The following is a 17,871-nucleotide window of genomic DNA, read 5'->3' as shown; positions in this document are numbered from 1 at the left end:
ACTTTTCTTACATTTGCAGCTTTTTCCCTCATTTAATTTCCTTTGAACTTTCAAATCAAGACTGCAATCTGATTTCCTTAGTGTACTGAAATGGCACATTAGTCAATAATTTATCTCTAAAACGAGCATGTTAAAAATACACCAGTTTCTGTCCTAAACCATCCTGATTTTCATACATATGAAATAAATCTTTCAATATCTTTATAACATTCCTACACATTTTTTCAGATGCCACTGAGTTGCTATCAATGGATGCTGTGAGCCAGAATTCTATCTCTGTATTTGATATGCTGAATAGCTTTATTTCTGTATGACTTTTTCTTCCATAAATTTGTATGATGGTTTTTAGCCACTGTGAACTTCTGTCATCCAGTTTCCTATAAGAATGAATTGCATAACTCATCCACGCAGTGCTTGAAGAGATGCCTCATGTGTTTTGACATTGATTCCTGATATTTTCCTTTTTTGTATTTGGAGAGACATTGAACAGTTGATCGCCTTATCCATGCTACTCATGACGTTACTGTCCTAATTTCTTCTCCAGATAGGATAATTCTAACATATTTAAACCATCATATATATATACACTGTTTATTTTTTTAATCATTTTTTCATCAATTTCTAATCTTTCTTTTGTTCCTTTATACTCATTTTGAGGATCCAGACCATACAGCATTCCAGCGTTAGGCCAGACCTGTGGTTGTTTCTTCTAACACTTCAAGCATTTCGTATAGTTTTGTTCTTTTTCAAGGAAGGTACCCACTGAAACTAGCACAGCTTAAAGGTGCAAGATAGTATTTAAAAGAATGTGGTGCAGTCCAGTCACACAGAAATTCTGGTACGTAAAGCAAGGGATTATATGGAGCAGATTTATTGCCGTGTACTTCATTAGAAAGAGTGGAGGGAAAAATGCAGAACAGGTTGATACAGAAGTGTTATCGTTAGAGCACCAGTAAGGATTTTTGAGGGAGACTACTAGACAGATTGGTAATTTGGACTGTGCTGTGAGGCAAGGGCAGAAAAAGGAAATCCATCAATCTTGTACTGGTCCTCCAGTACTGCGGAGTCATAAGGGTGTCAAAATTTTACAGAAGTGTAAGACAGTAGCTGCATATACAAACAACAATGGAGGGGGTATGGGAGAAATTCTGAATTCCTTTCTACACTTCTTCTGTGACAGGATGTCAATACTGGGTTTAAATTTTTGATTAAGTATTTTGTCCTCAGAAGTCGCAAATTCACAACATGAATATTTTTTTTTTGTCAAAACCAATGGCAGAGCAGATGGGGGAAAAAATCCATCTCAGAAAATGCCAGAGCTAAGGTAACAATTTGGCTTTCCTTGTCTCCAGTTCAGATCCTTCATCTAAATTATGCCCAGTGGCAGCGTATCTTTTCCACCTCTCAGATATTTTTTTGTGTGTGCATTTATTTATGTGTTTATTTTTAGAAGGTTTCTAATGGAACTGTATAGGCAGGCCAAACTGCAGTGTTTTTCAGAAAATATCGTTCTTGTTTTCCCCACAGCTTCTTCAGACCCATTGCCATAATGATACAGGAAGAAAAACTTAATTTATTCTGGGTGGAAGTGCGATAGGTTTCTTCTGTAGGTATTATCTATCCTACAGATTCCTGTGTACTTAGGATTATTTTTTTTTATCTCTAAAGCATCATTTTGGAAGTGCTTCTTCTTTTTGTCTTTTAATTTTTCTGGCCTTATCATATCGTTGCATTAATGCGGTGGTGTTGCATTATGTGAAACTGATTCAATGGCCTGGTATGAGGCAGACAAATGATGGGGCATAAAGACTCCGGTATTCCAGTCTTTTAAAACTGGAAGTAGCAACTGTCTGATGATCAAGAAACATTGTATCCCCTGCCAAAAGCAGGCAGTTGGGAGCTTTCTATTTCTGTGTTGCCGAAGCCCATTAAAAATATCCCAGAATTTATTTCAGATAAGCAACATTCTTTGGCTACTGGAAGTCATAAATCCAAGGATCCTGAGGGTTGTTTATTTTACAGGAAAGTATTTATGTTTTTTGACTGTCTAAAGCAGTTTGTCTGCTCCAGGACAGCATGAAATCAGGCATATCTACATCTCCCCCTCAGTTCAAGGTAGGAAGCCACTTTGTGTCACGTGTCACATTAATGTGAATGAAGGAAATCTTTTTGACAAGTTGAAATGTTTCGGTAAACCTCGCTTTACTAGTCAGATCTCAAGAATGGCAACTTACCAAAAAAAAAAAAAAGACAAAACAATTTTCAATGGAGAATATTTGAATATTTTCTACTTCATAAATAAGACCTCAGGGCCTTTTAAAAACTTCTTCAAGAAAGCACAGTTTCTGTCGTTTCACCTTGTTAAACTTGTGTTCTCTTGAAAGTTATCTTGAGATTTAATTTAGAAATCTATTTTATTTGCTTGCTATTAAGAATATTTAGCTTATTCAGTGTAGGGAATATGAACTCAGTGCCTTCATGGGTGGTGATGTATTACAGGAATGCAGAAGATCTTTTGGACAAGGTGAAGAAATTATTTGGTGAGCCCAGTGAGAAAAATGAGGATCTCAAAAATGAGGTCCGGGACAAGCTAGCAAACTACCACACCAAAGTTGACGATGCTCGAGATCTGCTAAGAGAAGCTACAAGTAAAATTAGGGAGGCTGATCGTTTATCTGCAGTCAACCAAAAAAATATGACCATGGTAGAGGTAAGTGCTGACAAGTTGTGTCCTTGACTACTTGGGGTCTGATCAAAGTTTGAAACTTTGCATGATTAAATCTTGAAACAAAAATATAAGCAAAATAAAAATAGTATTAAAATAAAACTATATCTTATGTAATTTAAAGGAAACGTTCCTCAGAATGAGGAAATGCATTGGCTTTTAAAAGCAGAATTACTCCACAGCTTTATCAAAATAATATCATCTGCTTTTAAACACTGAGTAGAGGGTGCATTAGATTTATTATTCTGGGGGAGATTAAATTCATCCCGCTATAAATAGTCATGTAAAATTCAAATCTTGTGCTCCAGATTTAAATAGGAGTTCAGTTAAAATCTTGGTTGCCATATATTTGCTTCTAGAAAACTTACCCTTTCATCTCCCTCTCCAACCCCTGGGAAGAAGACTGAAGGGGGTATGTGGATATTACAGAGTAATAAATCAAACTCTATTCTCTATAGTTAGTAGCTGTTATAAATGACCTCCCTTGTACCAGAGGGGTCTGCTTGTGATTTAATTTAAATTGCAGAGACTTAAAGAGCATATTATACTGTACATTAACAAGCATTTAACCAAGACATAAAGAGCAGAGTCAACCTAATGAAGATAAATGTTTCATCTCTGTTTGTATCTCGATGAGCTTTCGCCTCATGTACAATGATGAGGTTAGAGTTCCGAGACCTCTTCTCAGCGGAGATTTGTGGGCTGGATTGAATTAAGGAAAGACAGCTCTGTAAAGAAGTTAGGGGATCTCTGTTCTGTGCATTTTCTTCCCAAAGGTGGATGGCTAAAGGTTGGAGAAATTACCTGCTACCTCAGTTTTTAAAATATTCTGTGCATCACAGTATCAGAGTGCCTAAAGGCATCCTTTCCACCTGTCCATCTGGTTGTTTGAGGATGTTTTTTTTGCTTTATTTTGACCCTGTTTTGACCAAGAAGCCATCACAGCACTTAACACTAGAATGCCGGGGTGACCTATCAAACTAATCTGTGATACTCAGTGGATTTTGCACAGGAAATTGTGCGTTCCTTATTTAGATGTTCATCCTTACTACACAATATGCAGTATTTTTACTAGTTGGAAAATCAAGAATTCTAAGATTGCTCCAAACCATCATCTTTTATTTTACATTCAGTGGTTAGTGAAACACCAGTGGATGTAAATAGTAAAGCAGCAGAATATTTTGAAAAATTTTGCCTTCATACCCAGAGAAGGTAATCGTCAAAATGAGGAACTTGCACATCTAGGTAAAGATTAGGATTTCTAACTTCTTTCTGATTCATTTTGCAGTAGTGCTACAGTCAGTTACCTCTGTTATAGAACAACAAAAAACCTACCCTGTGGGAGGGGGATACAAAGCTGGGGACAGGAGGAGAAGGAAAACATATCTTACATTATATATGCTTTATTGTTGTCACCGTCTTTACTTTGAAAGCTCAGAGAATTCCAGTGGTATTGTGGCACAGTGACAAAATCCAGTCTTCTATTGGGATGCTGGTATTTGAACTGGCGTCCCCCTTCTAGCAAACGACTCATGTTTTTCTTTGTGTGAACACATCCTATAGAAAAAGAAGCAAGCTGTGGAAGATGGCAGGCAAGATGTTGAGAAGAGCCTGCAGGAAGGGAATGATGTCCTTAATGCAGCCAACAAACTTGCAAATGAAATCAGCTTAGCTGTAGAGGTGAGTGTTTTATCATCCTTATCTGATAATTAGTACAATGAAGCATCATTATGGAAGCAAAATAGATACTTAAAGTAACGCGTGATTTTTCTTTTTATTTATCAATGTAATGTTGGAATATTGGATTGGAAGAAATCATTTTTCCATTGTTGTATGGTGGAAGAGATAATCTGGTATATAAAAATTATTAACTTTGAGATTTAAATGATTCATTGGATTACACAAAGAGCTACCGCATAATTTTTCATGGACTCTGCCTTCTTTTATAAATATGGTATTGTGTTTAGGGTACTGACTTTATCTTTAGAATTGCAGATGCAGCAGATCCATTCACAATCTCACTGTGACTCTGTACTCTAGATGTAGATTTATCTGCACAAAAACTCTGTGTGCATATCAGAAGGAAACTTCGGAAATAATTTGTTGCCTGTGGCAACAATTTTAAGTCTAGATAGATCAGGGAGAGGAGAGGATTGCACTCTCACTTTACATAATGTTTTTGAAATTTCTGCCTTAAAAGTTTTGTCAACAGAGTTTGAGGTCAATGCCTTAGCTACAAAAAAATAAATAAATCTTGAAATATCATTGGTTCTGGAAATATTTCCATCTTGCATTGAAAATTGTTATAATGAATGGAAAAATGCCTTTTAGAGAAATGGGAAAGGAAACACTTTGAGATGGCTTATTGGAAGAGGAATGGCAGGTCTTCAAAAAGTATAGTTCTTACTAAGATACTTTAATAAGCAAAAATACATTGAATTCACTCAAAGGGCCCTGAAACATGAAACTTCTGTCATTGTTTAGTTATTATTGTGGAGCACAATGACAATTTATTGTAACTATGTATGCATCTAGATTTAGGAAAGAAGTCCAAATTAGAGTTTATAAGCTTTTAAACTGTGAAGTTCCTTAATTGTAAAATAGAAACTTCTACTAAGCTCAAGAGATGACAGTAGCTCTTGGAATATTGTTTTGTCTCCCCTCTGCTCTCCAGTCCAACCATTCCTTTATTCCTTACATATTAGTTCCCTGAAGTTTTAATGCATGGGAAAGTTATGAGATAATACCTCACCAGGAAATTATATAGGGCTACAGAATGCTTGCATTCAGCCGTTTAAAGGCCTTTCTTTTGTCATTTTCAGTATGTAGAAGGAGTTGCAGATAAGATACAGCCAATGTCTGATCAGCTGAAGGATAAAATAGATGACTTATCACAAGAAATTCGTAACAGGATGCTTCCAGAAAAGGTGTTGCAAGCTGAGAACCATGCAGCCCAGCTGAATGAATCATCTGCAATACTGGATGGGTAAGGCAGCCGTTCATTGGTAATGATAAAATCATGAAACAGGTTTGTAAAATTCCTTGACAGAAATTGAAGGGCATTCTTAGACTTCAACATCTGTCACTGGGAATACACAAATAACCAGTGTTCTATGCGAGTATACAGCTATCCAGTTGGTTAATTTGTGGGCGTATCTCTTATAAACCATTTCATACATCTTTGATGCTTACAGGCTGCATTACCTGCAAACAGTGCCAGCAGATGCACTCTTAACACAGTTTAATTTACTGTATGCTTACTGCTGTGTTGTTATAAAAAAAAATTGAACTTTGTCTTACAGAGCCCACTATGTGTTTTCATAAACACAAGCTTGTTAAAAACAAGCAGTATTTTTATTTTTAAGATGGCCGTTTTGGTAGGAGACCCTTATTGTGGTGCTAATTTGTTTACTATCAAGAATCCCCCATAGTGATGAACAGTAATCCCTCTAGTGGTTTCGAAGCACTTTCCCAAAATGAGTATGTGTCATGGGCCAAAATGCTTAAGCCTAAGTGCAGGAACTTCAGTTTCTGTTTACCACTATCCCGTTCCTAAATATAAGTGAGAATTGCAGCGCCTTTGGTTTATATGACCACAGCCCTTTTGGAAGTGTTATACTTTATAACTCATCATGAATATAGTTCCTGTAAAGAACAGAAGGTAAGGGGGGTTTTGCTATGTTTTGGGTGTCTTTTGGGCATCTTGTAGGGTGTCTTTTGTTTTGCTGTATTTTTTGCATTTAAGAAAGCAAGCCATAAATAGTAAGTGTAATTTGCAATAGTAATACTCAGACATAGATTGTGGATATTCTGCCTCTTGGACCTATCCCCAGCATAGCTTCAGAGCTTTATTTTCTCAAAAGCACTGCATGAATAAAAAAAGATTTTTTCTTAACATGAACAGTGTGCTCCTTTTTTGCTGCTTGCATCCTTTAGATCTACCTGAAGACTTTAATATCCCAAAGACTTGTGAGCAGATGCTTAACATTTTTTCTTGCCACATCTGTAATTTTGAGGAAAAGGCACAGAATACTTTCTGATAGAGTGTCTAATGCTTGTAAAATTACTGGCTTCATATACAGTGTAGTCACACTACTTGATACTCAGCTTAATTTATGCTTTGAGGAGTACATAAAATAATGATAGCTGTGGTTTCCTAAGTAAGAAGGATTTGAAGGGCGCTATTTCTAGAAAAACGTGACTTTTGTAAATTATATGTGCACTGTCTGGTTAGGAAATGTCAGTTTTGTGGTGGATCTCTGGGCCTAAAGTAAGTGACTAGTGTCACATCCAACCGCAGTACTGAATTTAGATATAAATATCCAAATATAAATATATAAAAATATATAAAAACATGGAAAGCTGGCATGGCACTAAGAAGCAGAGACAATATAGACAGAAAAGAATATTTTGCCTCCTTAATGAAATGTTGGCAAAACATATTTTGAGACAGAGGTTTTTAACTATGCTAAATAGACTTTTTTTTAACGGGTGCACACAGGTACTTCTGTCTTAATGTTGGTCTTAGGGAGCTTAGGGTTGTGTTTAATGTGGCATTCACTTCTATCTGATCCATACATCAACCACAGTTTCTCAAGATACACTATGAAAAATGCAGAATCAAGGACATTAAAAATTACATCTAAAAGAAAATTGTTCAAAATTCAAATTTCTAATGTGATCAGGTACATAATTTCAAAGGAGAAAGAAATACCAAGGTGCTTGTGTAATCCTGCATCGGGATAAAGCTGGTTACTTCATGGACTGGCATTAAACAGTCATACTACTTTATAGGAATATGCAGTCTCCATCTGTCTTAGAAATTAAAAAATGTATTTATCTTCACAACTGGCACTTGGATGTCTTTCAGTTAATACTAAATTTGCTGAAAAGTACCATTTTGTCTTACAGAAGAAATTGAGGGAGAGCCCTTTCTCTCCAGTCACCCCCTAAGGCTTCAAATAGTATATTGATCGATGGTGAGGATGTTCTCTTGAGAGTTAGAACGTGGAACAGTTCAATAATTCAACCTAGAAAAAAAAAGTGTTATTTTTCCTGTATACAACGAGTTATTAGTATAGGCTTCTCCCTTATGGGTAATCACCTGCTGATGAGTAAATGTCGTTGGTATTAAGCAAATCCAGTTCAGTTCCCTTTTAACCAGAAGAGATTTGAACTATATTTCAATGCAGTACTTGAGCTACTGGCTAGAGAGCTATTCTGGACTGCGCATTTCTCTAACAGAGCATCACAAAAGCTTATTATAGACTACTGAGCTCCATCTGTAGTTGAGGAAGGAGATATGCTTTTCCGGGAGTGATGCAGAGGCAGCTCAGTCATGCTGTTTCTACAGTAGCCTAAAGGGAATCTCTCTCCCTCTATTAACTACATGTGGAGTCCAGGGAGTACACATTCTGTCCCCTTTGTCTTTCCTGTTGCATTTTGTAGAAATCATTAAATAATCATTGAAGCAAGGATTGGACCCCAGCTGTCCTCAGAGAATTGGTTAATTACTAGCTGAGAGAATGAATTTCTTTTTCCTCCACACACACTGTCTCAATGACTAAGTATTTTATACAAGCTGGAACAGGTTCAGCAGGAGTAATCCCTGCCTCCCTTATATCGCCATATACCTTGATGGCTAGAACATTTCCCAAGAGAGGCAAAAATCCAAGTTCAAATCCATTCTTGTCCAGGGATTTTAGCACATTTACCCTTTGTTCAGGAAAAGCATCATAGGCATCAGGCGTACTATATTCTGAGGTAGATGTCTTCAAGTTAATTCTGTAGGTGCGGTGCTTTTTTGTAGAATGTATTTGAATATATCATGCAGAGAGAGTGCAAGAAAAGTGATTTCTCCAACCAGCTCAGAAATTCCCCTGAAAGGCAGTTAGCTGAGCTCCAGTCCGGTCCCTGCACCAGGAAATATTTGTTTATAATTACCTTTTAATCTAATTATAGTTATTAGAATGGAGTACTTCATGTGAATGGAACTCCCCATTCAGTATGAAGAATTATTGTTTATGTTTTTCATTTTGGTCAGCAAAATTAACATTTAGGATTTGGTTTAGACAGTGAGATCTCCTGTGATGCCTGTGATGATCCCCCTCCCCTCCCCCCCGCCATGTTTGTACAGTGCAAAATTCATTGAGTTGCCTGGCTCAACACATAACCTATAAACCCACAGTATGAATAATGTTACCTGGATTATAGTGTTAAGCACTACACTATCTTTTCTCAGTGTCTCATCCACTTTTATCTCACAGAACCTCCTCTTTAGTGAATACTGTTTTTTATGTCTTTCTGCACAGATAAAATGTGAATTCCATTAAACACATGATGCCAGAACTCCTGAAATCTCAAGTGTAGCGTTGGTCTCTAAAGGAATGCCGTAGAAATACAGGCTGTTGGGTTTGAAAAAGTGGGATACTATGTTCTGTTGAGCTCTGATAGCGGGTTTAATGGTGTGTTTACTTTTTCCATCCCAACAGAATCCTCGATGAAGCCAAAAACATCTCTTTCAATGCCACACTTGCTTTCAACGCATACACTAACATCAAGGATTACACAGATGAAGCTGAAAAAGTTGCCAAGGAAGCCAAGGCTCTTGCAAATGAAGCTATGCAAGCGGTAAGAAAAATAAGTAAATTGGGAAGAAGGCTTAGATTTTCTGTGGAACTGTGCTACACCATGTTTTGCCATCTTATGCCTTTATTTAGAGACTCGTGCCACCATAGATTCTTGAGATCAGAAAGCTATGCCCCATCAGAGCTACCTGTACCTTCAAATGGCATCCCCATTTGTTCCTGACTCCTGTTCCATATTTTTCTTTCCCTTTTTATTTACAATTCTTCCTCCCCCTGTCTTCCACCTTTCAGTCTCTGTATGGCTCAAGCCAACAGCTGCTGCAGGAAAGCTTTGAGTCAGGAGTGTGGGTCATTTGGTACTCAATAAAACTAGTTTATATTTAGCAAATATTTTGTGCACATCTAAAAAGCTCTGTACCTTAATTAACTCTTCACCCTCTAGTTCCACGAAAATGCTCAGAGGCACTTCTCTGCATGTAGGATGAACTGCGTGCACGTAGCAGAATTCTAGAAATGGAGAATTGTAGGAGGGGAGCAGAAAGTTTTATTCATAGAAACCATACAGCTTCTTTTGTGAGCTTTGCCATGTTTCACAGAGAAATCTTTCTCTCGTTGTGAGGCACTGCATGCAAATTTTCAGAGGAAACGGGGAGAACTTTTAAAAATAGGATTGTAAGGTAAAGCCATCTCTCCAGCCTGAGTCATAATAAGGAACTTGCGTCCTTAATGTGTATGCTGTGAGCAGAAAACATTCTGAGCATAGACAGATTAATTTTTTATGTCAAATATCAAAGGAGTTAATGGCTAATTTGTGGAAGTCGGTCAGAGAGCAACTGACGTGCACTTCACAGGGACACAGAAGCACAAGGAAATCGCCAGACCCTATAGCTGATACAGAAATATACAGATGAACAGGAGCAACTTGAAGTTACAGCACTTGTACATGAATAAAGGTGGCTTGCAGAGAGTTACTTCAGTCAAATGGATTGTGAGAACAGCAAAAGCAATCATATGCTGTAAAGGTCTGTATTTAGGAGAGGATAAAATAGTCTAGCCACTGCACAAAACTTTTAATATTTTTAGGCTGTTTACATTGCCAACATCTATTTCAAATAACATTAATTACCATATTTCTCTCATGATGAAAAAATTCCACCTCATGCATTAGTATGTGCTAGTTCTCTGTGAATAGATATTTGTTTCACTGGAACTCCTAATCAGACTGCAGAAGTAAATAAGGAGCTGGGGATTTTATTTCTTCTCATCAGGATTTAATACAGATAGCTATCTACTCCTTTGATAACTCGCAGTGAGTGAGGCAGGCAGCTCTTTCAAGGATTGAATAGGAAAAAAGATACATACAGCAGTCAAGAAACAAAGCAAGCAATTACATGTATGGCTACAAAAGAGTATATATCAGATGGTGAACCGGCTGATTATACCAAGGAGAGAAAGTGGTTAGATAATTTGAAAGGGATGGAGGTGAAAATGGACAATATGATGTAAATAGAGACGAGTAGCATGGAAAGAGACTAAGACATTATTAAGGTGAGATATTAAGGTGAGATTTTGAGCATCTGCATTGCGTGTATTCATTAGAGGGAGCTTGGTTTTTGTTATGAGCTGTGTATGTGTAGCAGGGATCTAGTTGATAAAGAAGAAAATGGAGGGAGCTGCCGTCCTTTAAATGTAACTGACTTCATATAGAGTAGAGGTAATCAAATTGCTGTAGAGCAAGGTAGAATTTAACCATTATTTGTTAAATGATCGTGTGAGGATTTCAGGCCAGATTTAAAAAACATGTTAATTGTGAAATTCAGTCATCTTTTTGCTATTCTATTTTTTTGTTTTTATGCAAAGACTCTTGAATGTTTGCTCATTATAAGTGAAGAGCTGAACTGCTAACCAGGTAAATCAGGCTCCCTCTTTCTGCAGGCCCCAAGGAACTTACTTTTAGCTGAGCTTCAGCGTAAGAGCAGGAGCGCACCCTCACTCAGGGCTGGCTGGAGCACCATGGTTCAAGCACTCTCCTAGAAGGCAGCATTTGTGGATTTGAGCCCCCTCAGACTGAGAAGCCCCTAGAAACTGTCCCCTCCTTCCTGAGAAGGTCCTCTTTGGAATGCTGTGTAGAAGACAGAGATCGTGTTTTTCCCCTCCTTTTGAAAGATGGAGCCATGTTCTCTTCTTTATGAGAGCAGTTGTGGGTGCCTATCTTCTGTAAAAGACACTGATCTCCACACGCTAGCAGATAATGGAGAAAAGGGCTGAAGCTGACATGCCTCCCTGAGCCTAGCCTTTCCCATTGACCAGTTATAATGTTGGGGCAGGCGGAGGAAGGTTTCCCAACAGCAGCAAGCTGGTGCATGAACTAGAGGTGGTAGAACAGGATTGGGTTTTAGATTCCACCCTGTATGTCAGTGGAGTTTGTTTTTTTTACAAGAACCTTAATGATATCTCGGTGGTTTTTTTGTATTTTAGTTTGTAATGGGAAAATTACTTTGTTTTCAAATTAAGCTAATGTCGCTAAAAGCAAGAACTAAAAGATGCTTAAAATCCATCATGATTACAGGAAGCCTGATAAATGACTTGAAAAAAAGGTATTAAAAATATGACAGAAAAATCCCTCCTGAGCTTTTAATGATGGATTTGCTCTCCCTTTTAAAAGCAAAATAAATTTATCATAGATGAGAAATCTCCAGTATTCGAGCAGTTTCAACATCCCTTTACTTAGCCAAGGCAGTGACTGACTGAAGAGAGGAGTCATGATAACAGATCCAGCTTGTGTCTCACAGATCAGAATCATAGTTTTACAATACATCTCGGAAAAGTATGATTATTCTTAGGCTTTTTAGAGAGAACTTATAGGCTAGTAACTGGAACCACAGGTGACATGTTAGGTGTTTAGGGTCCTAATTCCTTCTTTGCTTTTCCGTAGTGGTACCCCGGCAGTTATATTGGGTGTCTAGGTTTCCTTATGTGACAATGGCATAAAGTGACCTAGCTGTCGTCCTCGTGAGCGTGTCCTGAGGTGCACATTATTCGTAACGTTTTGGTACTTCAGAATCCTCAGCTGTCTTCAGGACTGGTAAAAATTAGAGCAGCCCCAACTCTTGCGTAGGTGAAAACTTCCCAGAATACATGTACAAGAAAAGAAAATAATTTAATTTAAGAGTAAGGCAGAACTTCTTTTTACTGGTGTGAATTAGCACTTAGGTCTATAAAATACCTTGTACGTTTGTAAGTTCAAGTATGTGATCCTCAAAACTGCCCCAGTGCATTTACATCCATGCTTGGAGCTGTACCTTGTATGTGACCAAAATCACCAACATCTCAGCAGATTTGGGCAACATGGTGCCTACTTCATGTTTACATCCATTCATGAAACCTCAGAAAAAATTCCTTTCTGCAAATTCCCCAGCAATTCTCAGTCTCATATGTGTTCAGACCATGCCCAGCACGCGCTGTCAGGGGAGTCTTCACAGAATGCTGTGAGTATGGCTAATCTTATTCAAACTTGCAGAGTGTAGCACATTTCCCTGTTAATGTGATAAGTGAGTAATTCACACAATCATCCTTGGGAAATCTAGAGATATTTTCTCCATCCCAGAAGAGTGCCATAACCCACCAGGCTGAACTGAAATCTTTCTGCCACTCCTGCAGAAGCTGATCTGTTTGACAAAAACAGAGTTCAAGATTCATTGAAATACCAGAAAAAGGAAGACAGAAGGGATATTCTTCATAAATTCTTGCCTTACCCGAAATTATCTGCTAATTATCAATTCATGGAGTTTTTCTGTAATTTGATAGATGTTTTTCTTTTGCTGTTAAACTTCATTAAAATTTTTGCTAACCCATGGATAGGAAAAAAGCAGATCATTAAGGATGATGCATAGTTTCAGTGGCAGCATTTCATACTATATTATTATAACAGCAGTTATGCCTCTAAACCACGATTGAGATTGCATTGGTTAGATACATAATGAGATCCCAATTCTGCCACAAGATGCTGCCAGCAGTCAAGCTGCATAGAGTTTGCATGGGGAGGGTAGGAGGTGTGAAGGAAGGCATAGGGTGAGGAAGGTACTCTGGAAGAGACAGAATTAGAACAAATTAGATACCTGAGACCCTGCAATTTTCCAATTTATCTTGAATCACAATCTTTTCTTACTTTTTTTTTTTTCCTTTTTACAGCAGGTGTCCCAATTTAGAAAATAATATCAAAGACCCTTGTCTGTCAGTCTTATTAATTCATAAAGGGGTTCATCGTGATGCAGTCTTGCCACAAGCACACAAACTCAGCTCGCACAAAGCCAGAAAATGTTTGGGTTTTTTTCATTATTGACTTCATCATAACTCAATGTCTCATGAGCCACAAGAAAAGCTAGAAAAAAAAGTATGGCATCAGGTGTCTTGATTAATCCTCCTTTTTAGAGTTATTTTTAAATAAATAGAAAATAAAGCTTTTAATCAGTACAGTGTATTTGTCTCTGAAGGGGCTTTTCTAGTATTTATGCTGAAATGTGTTTCTGACTAATTGTCAGCACATGCCCAATTATTGTCCCTGACTTGACGAACTTCTTGGTTTTGCATTGTAAATCTGGCCTTACAACTTCATTGCATTGAATATAAACTGCTTTAACAGCCAGTCAACCATGCCTAGTCATTTAATAATAATAACAATCATTATTTTTGAAGTCCATGGCCACAGAGTGATCATACCCGGGGTTCTGTTGCTAATGGGAAAAGGAATATAAAAGTATTATCTGATTTGACAGGTGCATCTGCCACAAAATCTGGCCAAATATTTTTCCTTCAGGAGCAGTCTTTTGCTTAATTGGATAGTCTTTTTTTTTTTCCTGGATTTATATGTATTTTTCTATTACCAATACTACTTGCATTACGTGATAAAGAAAATCTCTAAGAAACTAATTTTGTTCATCTTTTGAATGTATAGTTTCTGTTGATGTTAAAAGGAATTTGTGTACACAGCTTAATATTTCAGGTGATCTTGAAAATATGGCAGCCATGTGGGCATTACTTTTTAAAATCACTTAGCCTGTGATGAAAGCTAAGCATACATTTACATCCCGTATGAATACAAGGAATCTTTAACAGCTATATCCCTGTGACATGGCAACATATACTATGAGATATCCCATAACAAGAAATTTGCTTCTGAATTTTGCAAGTATGCAAAGCATTCCCAAAGATTTTTAAAAGAAAAGGAAATGGGCAAGTCTAAGATATGGTTTTTAGTGTTGTTGAAAAACAACGAAGATTCAGTAGTATGCGAAATATCACCTCTGGGCTTGCTCATTGTATAAATAATGAATAGCCATTATAACTGTGTCATTTAATTGACACATAGTTAATTTTTGAGTATATGTATCTGCCCTGGAAAATGAAAAGTAGCTGCTTCTTAATTACATACTAGTTACAAAGCTATGACCCATGACTAATATAGAATGTTATCTAGCTGTCGGGAGTACTCTCAGAGAAATGTATTCAGTATGATTTGTGACCCGAGTTCAGTCTTATAAACTGAAGAGTGAGTGGTTCAGAACCTAGAGCATTTTCTACCAACTGAAAATACGAATCTAATTTAGAAAAATCATTTTAACTATTGATTAATCTCTGCACTGAAGATTTTTGGTTTTCGAAAGAAACACCTTTAAGTAGCATAATATGATGAAAGATAGTTATTTAGTAATAAAAGTCTTTCAGATTAACTGCAGTTTGCCCTTCTTTTTAAACTCTATTTCTTTTATATCATATGTTCTTTACTATCCTGGAAATTACAATTCCTGAATTTAACCACAAAGGCTTTTTTTTTTATTGAATTTTTATTTGAATTTAACCACAACCACTGTTGTCAGTATTAAAATTTGGATCATCAGATCCAGTCTGGCTTCTAAAGGTGCTGTTGCTGCTTTAGGGAGAAATAGTGTATTGCATGGTGTTGTGTCCATAGCTGGAGGGAGAAACCCATGCTCAAGTGGAAATATCTGTTTTCTTTGTTTGTTTATTTGTTTTGGACAAAGTTTTGCTCCTAGCATCAAACCTGTTTCTGTAACACTATAAGCATTTTCTCTTTTTATTGAAGTCATCACTGGTATTCCAAAGGAAATCTAGCTTCCCATAAAAACAAAAGGAAACTAATTAGAGAATTTTTTTTTTTTTTGTCTCTTGTAGACCAATATAACAGCAACGTGATATAATTCAGAGCACACTTATGTTCACTTAAAATTTAGATGACTGTTCACTTAGATCATCTTCATATACCTTTTATGACTTCAGACTTTCCTGTATGTATGACACTGCTTGTTTGTCTACAGACATCTGGTCCTCAAGGATCGTTGAAGGATGGTGCCAAGAGCTCTCTTCAGAAAAGCTTCCGGGTCCTTAATGAAGCCAACATGTTAGAAAATGATGTTAAAGGTATGTGCAGTATATGGCATTCAGGCCCATTGAATACAAGAAAAACATCGTGAGACTGCTATACTTTCAGTACGAAGAAGCCATATCAGTAGATAAAAGTATAATTCATTATGTGATTTGAAATTTAACAATGTATCAATTAAAAAGATTTTCCTCCAGATGCCTCCCTGTCCAGGCATTGTACGGAGATTTCTTGGGCAGGAAGGTTGAGGAGGATGGTGCCTTGGTCTCCTCTTGCTAACTACAGTAAGGGCAAGACTAAGTGGGGCAGAGAGGGGGATGGAAATACTGGTTCTGATTTACCAAATGCTTTAGTAGAAAATTAGTACAAAACCCAGCCCAGCGTTTAATTTGTATTCTTGTCAATACAGAAGCAGGGTTTGCAATGCCAGTTAGAGATACCACATCTCTTCAGGATGCTTATAGGATTGTGCCAGAAAGCGAAGCATGGGGAGGTAGAATGAAGATGGTTGCCAGAGAATAATGGGAGGGATTTGCTAAGTGCTTTCTTTAAAAAATGAAACTAAAAATGAAACTATGCCATGTCTCTAGAGAAAAATTACTATTTTCACACACACACAAAATATTTCTTTGTTCCTAAAGCATAAATACATGTCTAAATGCAGTTCATGAAGTTTGTAGATTCCAAACCAAATACTTTGGGTTCCCTGTGAAAAATAAAACATCTTTAATTTCTATTCAGTATTTTCCACTGGGGAAAAAAAAAAAGAAATGGTTTTGAACTATGCTATTTGGTGAGACGTAAAAGTTGGTAATTCAGACTGTGCTTGTGATGTACTTAATATTTTCTCATCAATAAATGAGAGTATTATTGGTGAATGCCATAGTGTGAGGAGGTAGGACAGTAGTCAGCATGGACACATAGGAGGTATTTCATGCACATGTGAATAATCAGCTGCAGAAATGCAGGATAAGGAGCAATTGTCTGTGTAGCACTTCTCTGGAACGACACTAAAAAGAAGCATGGATCATGTGCTGGTTAGAGGTGGAGAAGGCAGATGTCACGGAGGAATGCATGAATAGCAGCATGGCTTTCCAAAACACAATCCTTCCACTCTGTTCAGGGTTCCTAGTGCTTTAGCTAAGTTACTGGCTACCATCCTCGGCACTGAACTTCATGAGAGCTGAGGTGGTTTGCAAGGAGTCCTGAAGACAAATTGGAGATCTGACAGAGGGAACAGGAAAAAGATTGAAATAATGTAATTTTGTAGACTGAAAAAGAGACTTCATATTCTTCAGTTATGTCAAGGTTTCTCCAAAGAAGATGGGACTAACATGTCTCAAATGCACTGATGGAGTCGACATATTAGCAAAATCTTCCTTTTAATTAAAATACAGACGTACCAGCATTGATTACTGAGGAGACTGGGGAGATTTAACTTTGAAAATCTTTGAAAACAGTTTAGACAAACATCACCAAGGAATGACTGCTGGTCAGAAGGAGAAAAAAGATCTTTGGACAAACATCTATTCTAAGCCTATGATTCAATGATCTTCTGATCATTGCAACCAACAGCAGTTTATTTCTTGCATCTGTATCCAGATGGATTGTTTTATAGGTCCTGTAAGAAAATACTTATTGCAGAAGTAATGAAGCATCTGTTTAACAGTACTCAACACTTCTTATAATTCAACAGTACTCAACACTTCAATAATTCATTTTGACTAAACCTGAGGGGAAATAAGCATGATACAATTAACCACTTTCAAGTAGGCCAACACGGGAGTTTCACACATCTGCCTTTGTGAAAAATGTTAAATGTTACTGCTTTAATTGCTTTGTTTTTATATATAACAGAGAAAACAGCTTAGGAGCATACAGTGTTTGTGCCAATGGTATAGTAAAGTCTGAGAGGAGGATCAATTAACTGAGCCCTCCATACAACTATTTTGAAGGTCTTTCATCCAAATACTGAGAAATATTTTGATTAGTCTACACAGAATAAGTTTAAGTTGATACCTTTGTGGTTTATTCCAAATTAGTACATTGTAATTCCCTCCCTTATGTAATTTGAAAATTTGTTTTGTATATTTTGAGAAGCTTGTGTCCGGTCACTGTAGTTTTTGAAAAATTCTTTCACACTAGATACGTATAGTTTA

At 37.1% G+C, this 17,871-nt stretch overlaps 1 protein-coding gene across 6 annotated transcripts in view; it reads left to right on the top strand.

The window, feature by feature from the left end:
- LAMA2 (laminin subunit alpha 2) overlaps positions 1 to 17,871 on the top strand; it is a 383,003-nt gene that overhangs the window by 303,653 nt on the left and 61,479 nt on the right. For all 6 annotated transcript variants that reach the window (XM_063329629.1, XM_063329631.1, XM_063329633.1 and 3 more), the window contains 5 exons: positions 2,500 to 2,710; positions 4,289 to 4,405; positions 5,548 to 5,711; positions 9,217 to 9,355; positions 15,648 to 15,750. In XM_063329629.1, the coding sequence (XP_063185699.1) occupies positions 2,500 to 2,710; positions 4,289 to 4,405; positions 5,548 to 5,711; positions 9,217 to 9,355; positions 15,648 to 15,750 (734 nt within the window). The remainder of the gene's footprint in view (positions 1 to 2,499; positions 2,711 to 4,288; positions 4,406 to 5,547; positions 5,712 to 9,216; positions 9,356 to 15,647; positions 15,751 to 17,871) is intronic.

The sequence above is a fragment of the Chroicocephalus ridibundus genome, chromosome 3, assembly GCF_963924245.1.
Source record: "Chroicocephalus ridibundus chromosome 3, bChrRid1.1, whole genome shotgun sequence".
In the NCBI taxonomy this organism is placed as follows: Eukaryota; Metazoa; Chordata; class Aves; order Charadriiformes; family Laridae; genus Chroicocephalus; species Chroicocephalus ridibundus.
Note: the sequence above shows the minus strand (reverse complement) of the source record. Positions and strands in the feature narration are given on the sequence as shown.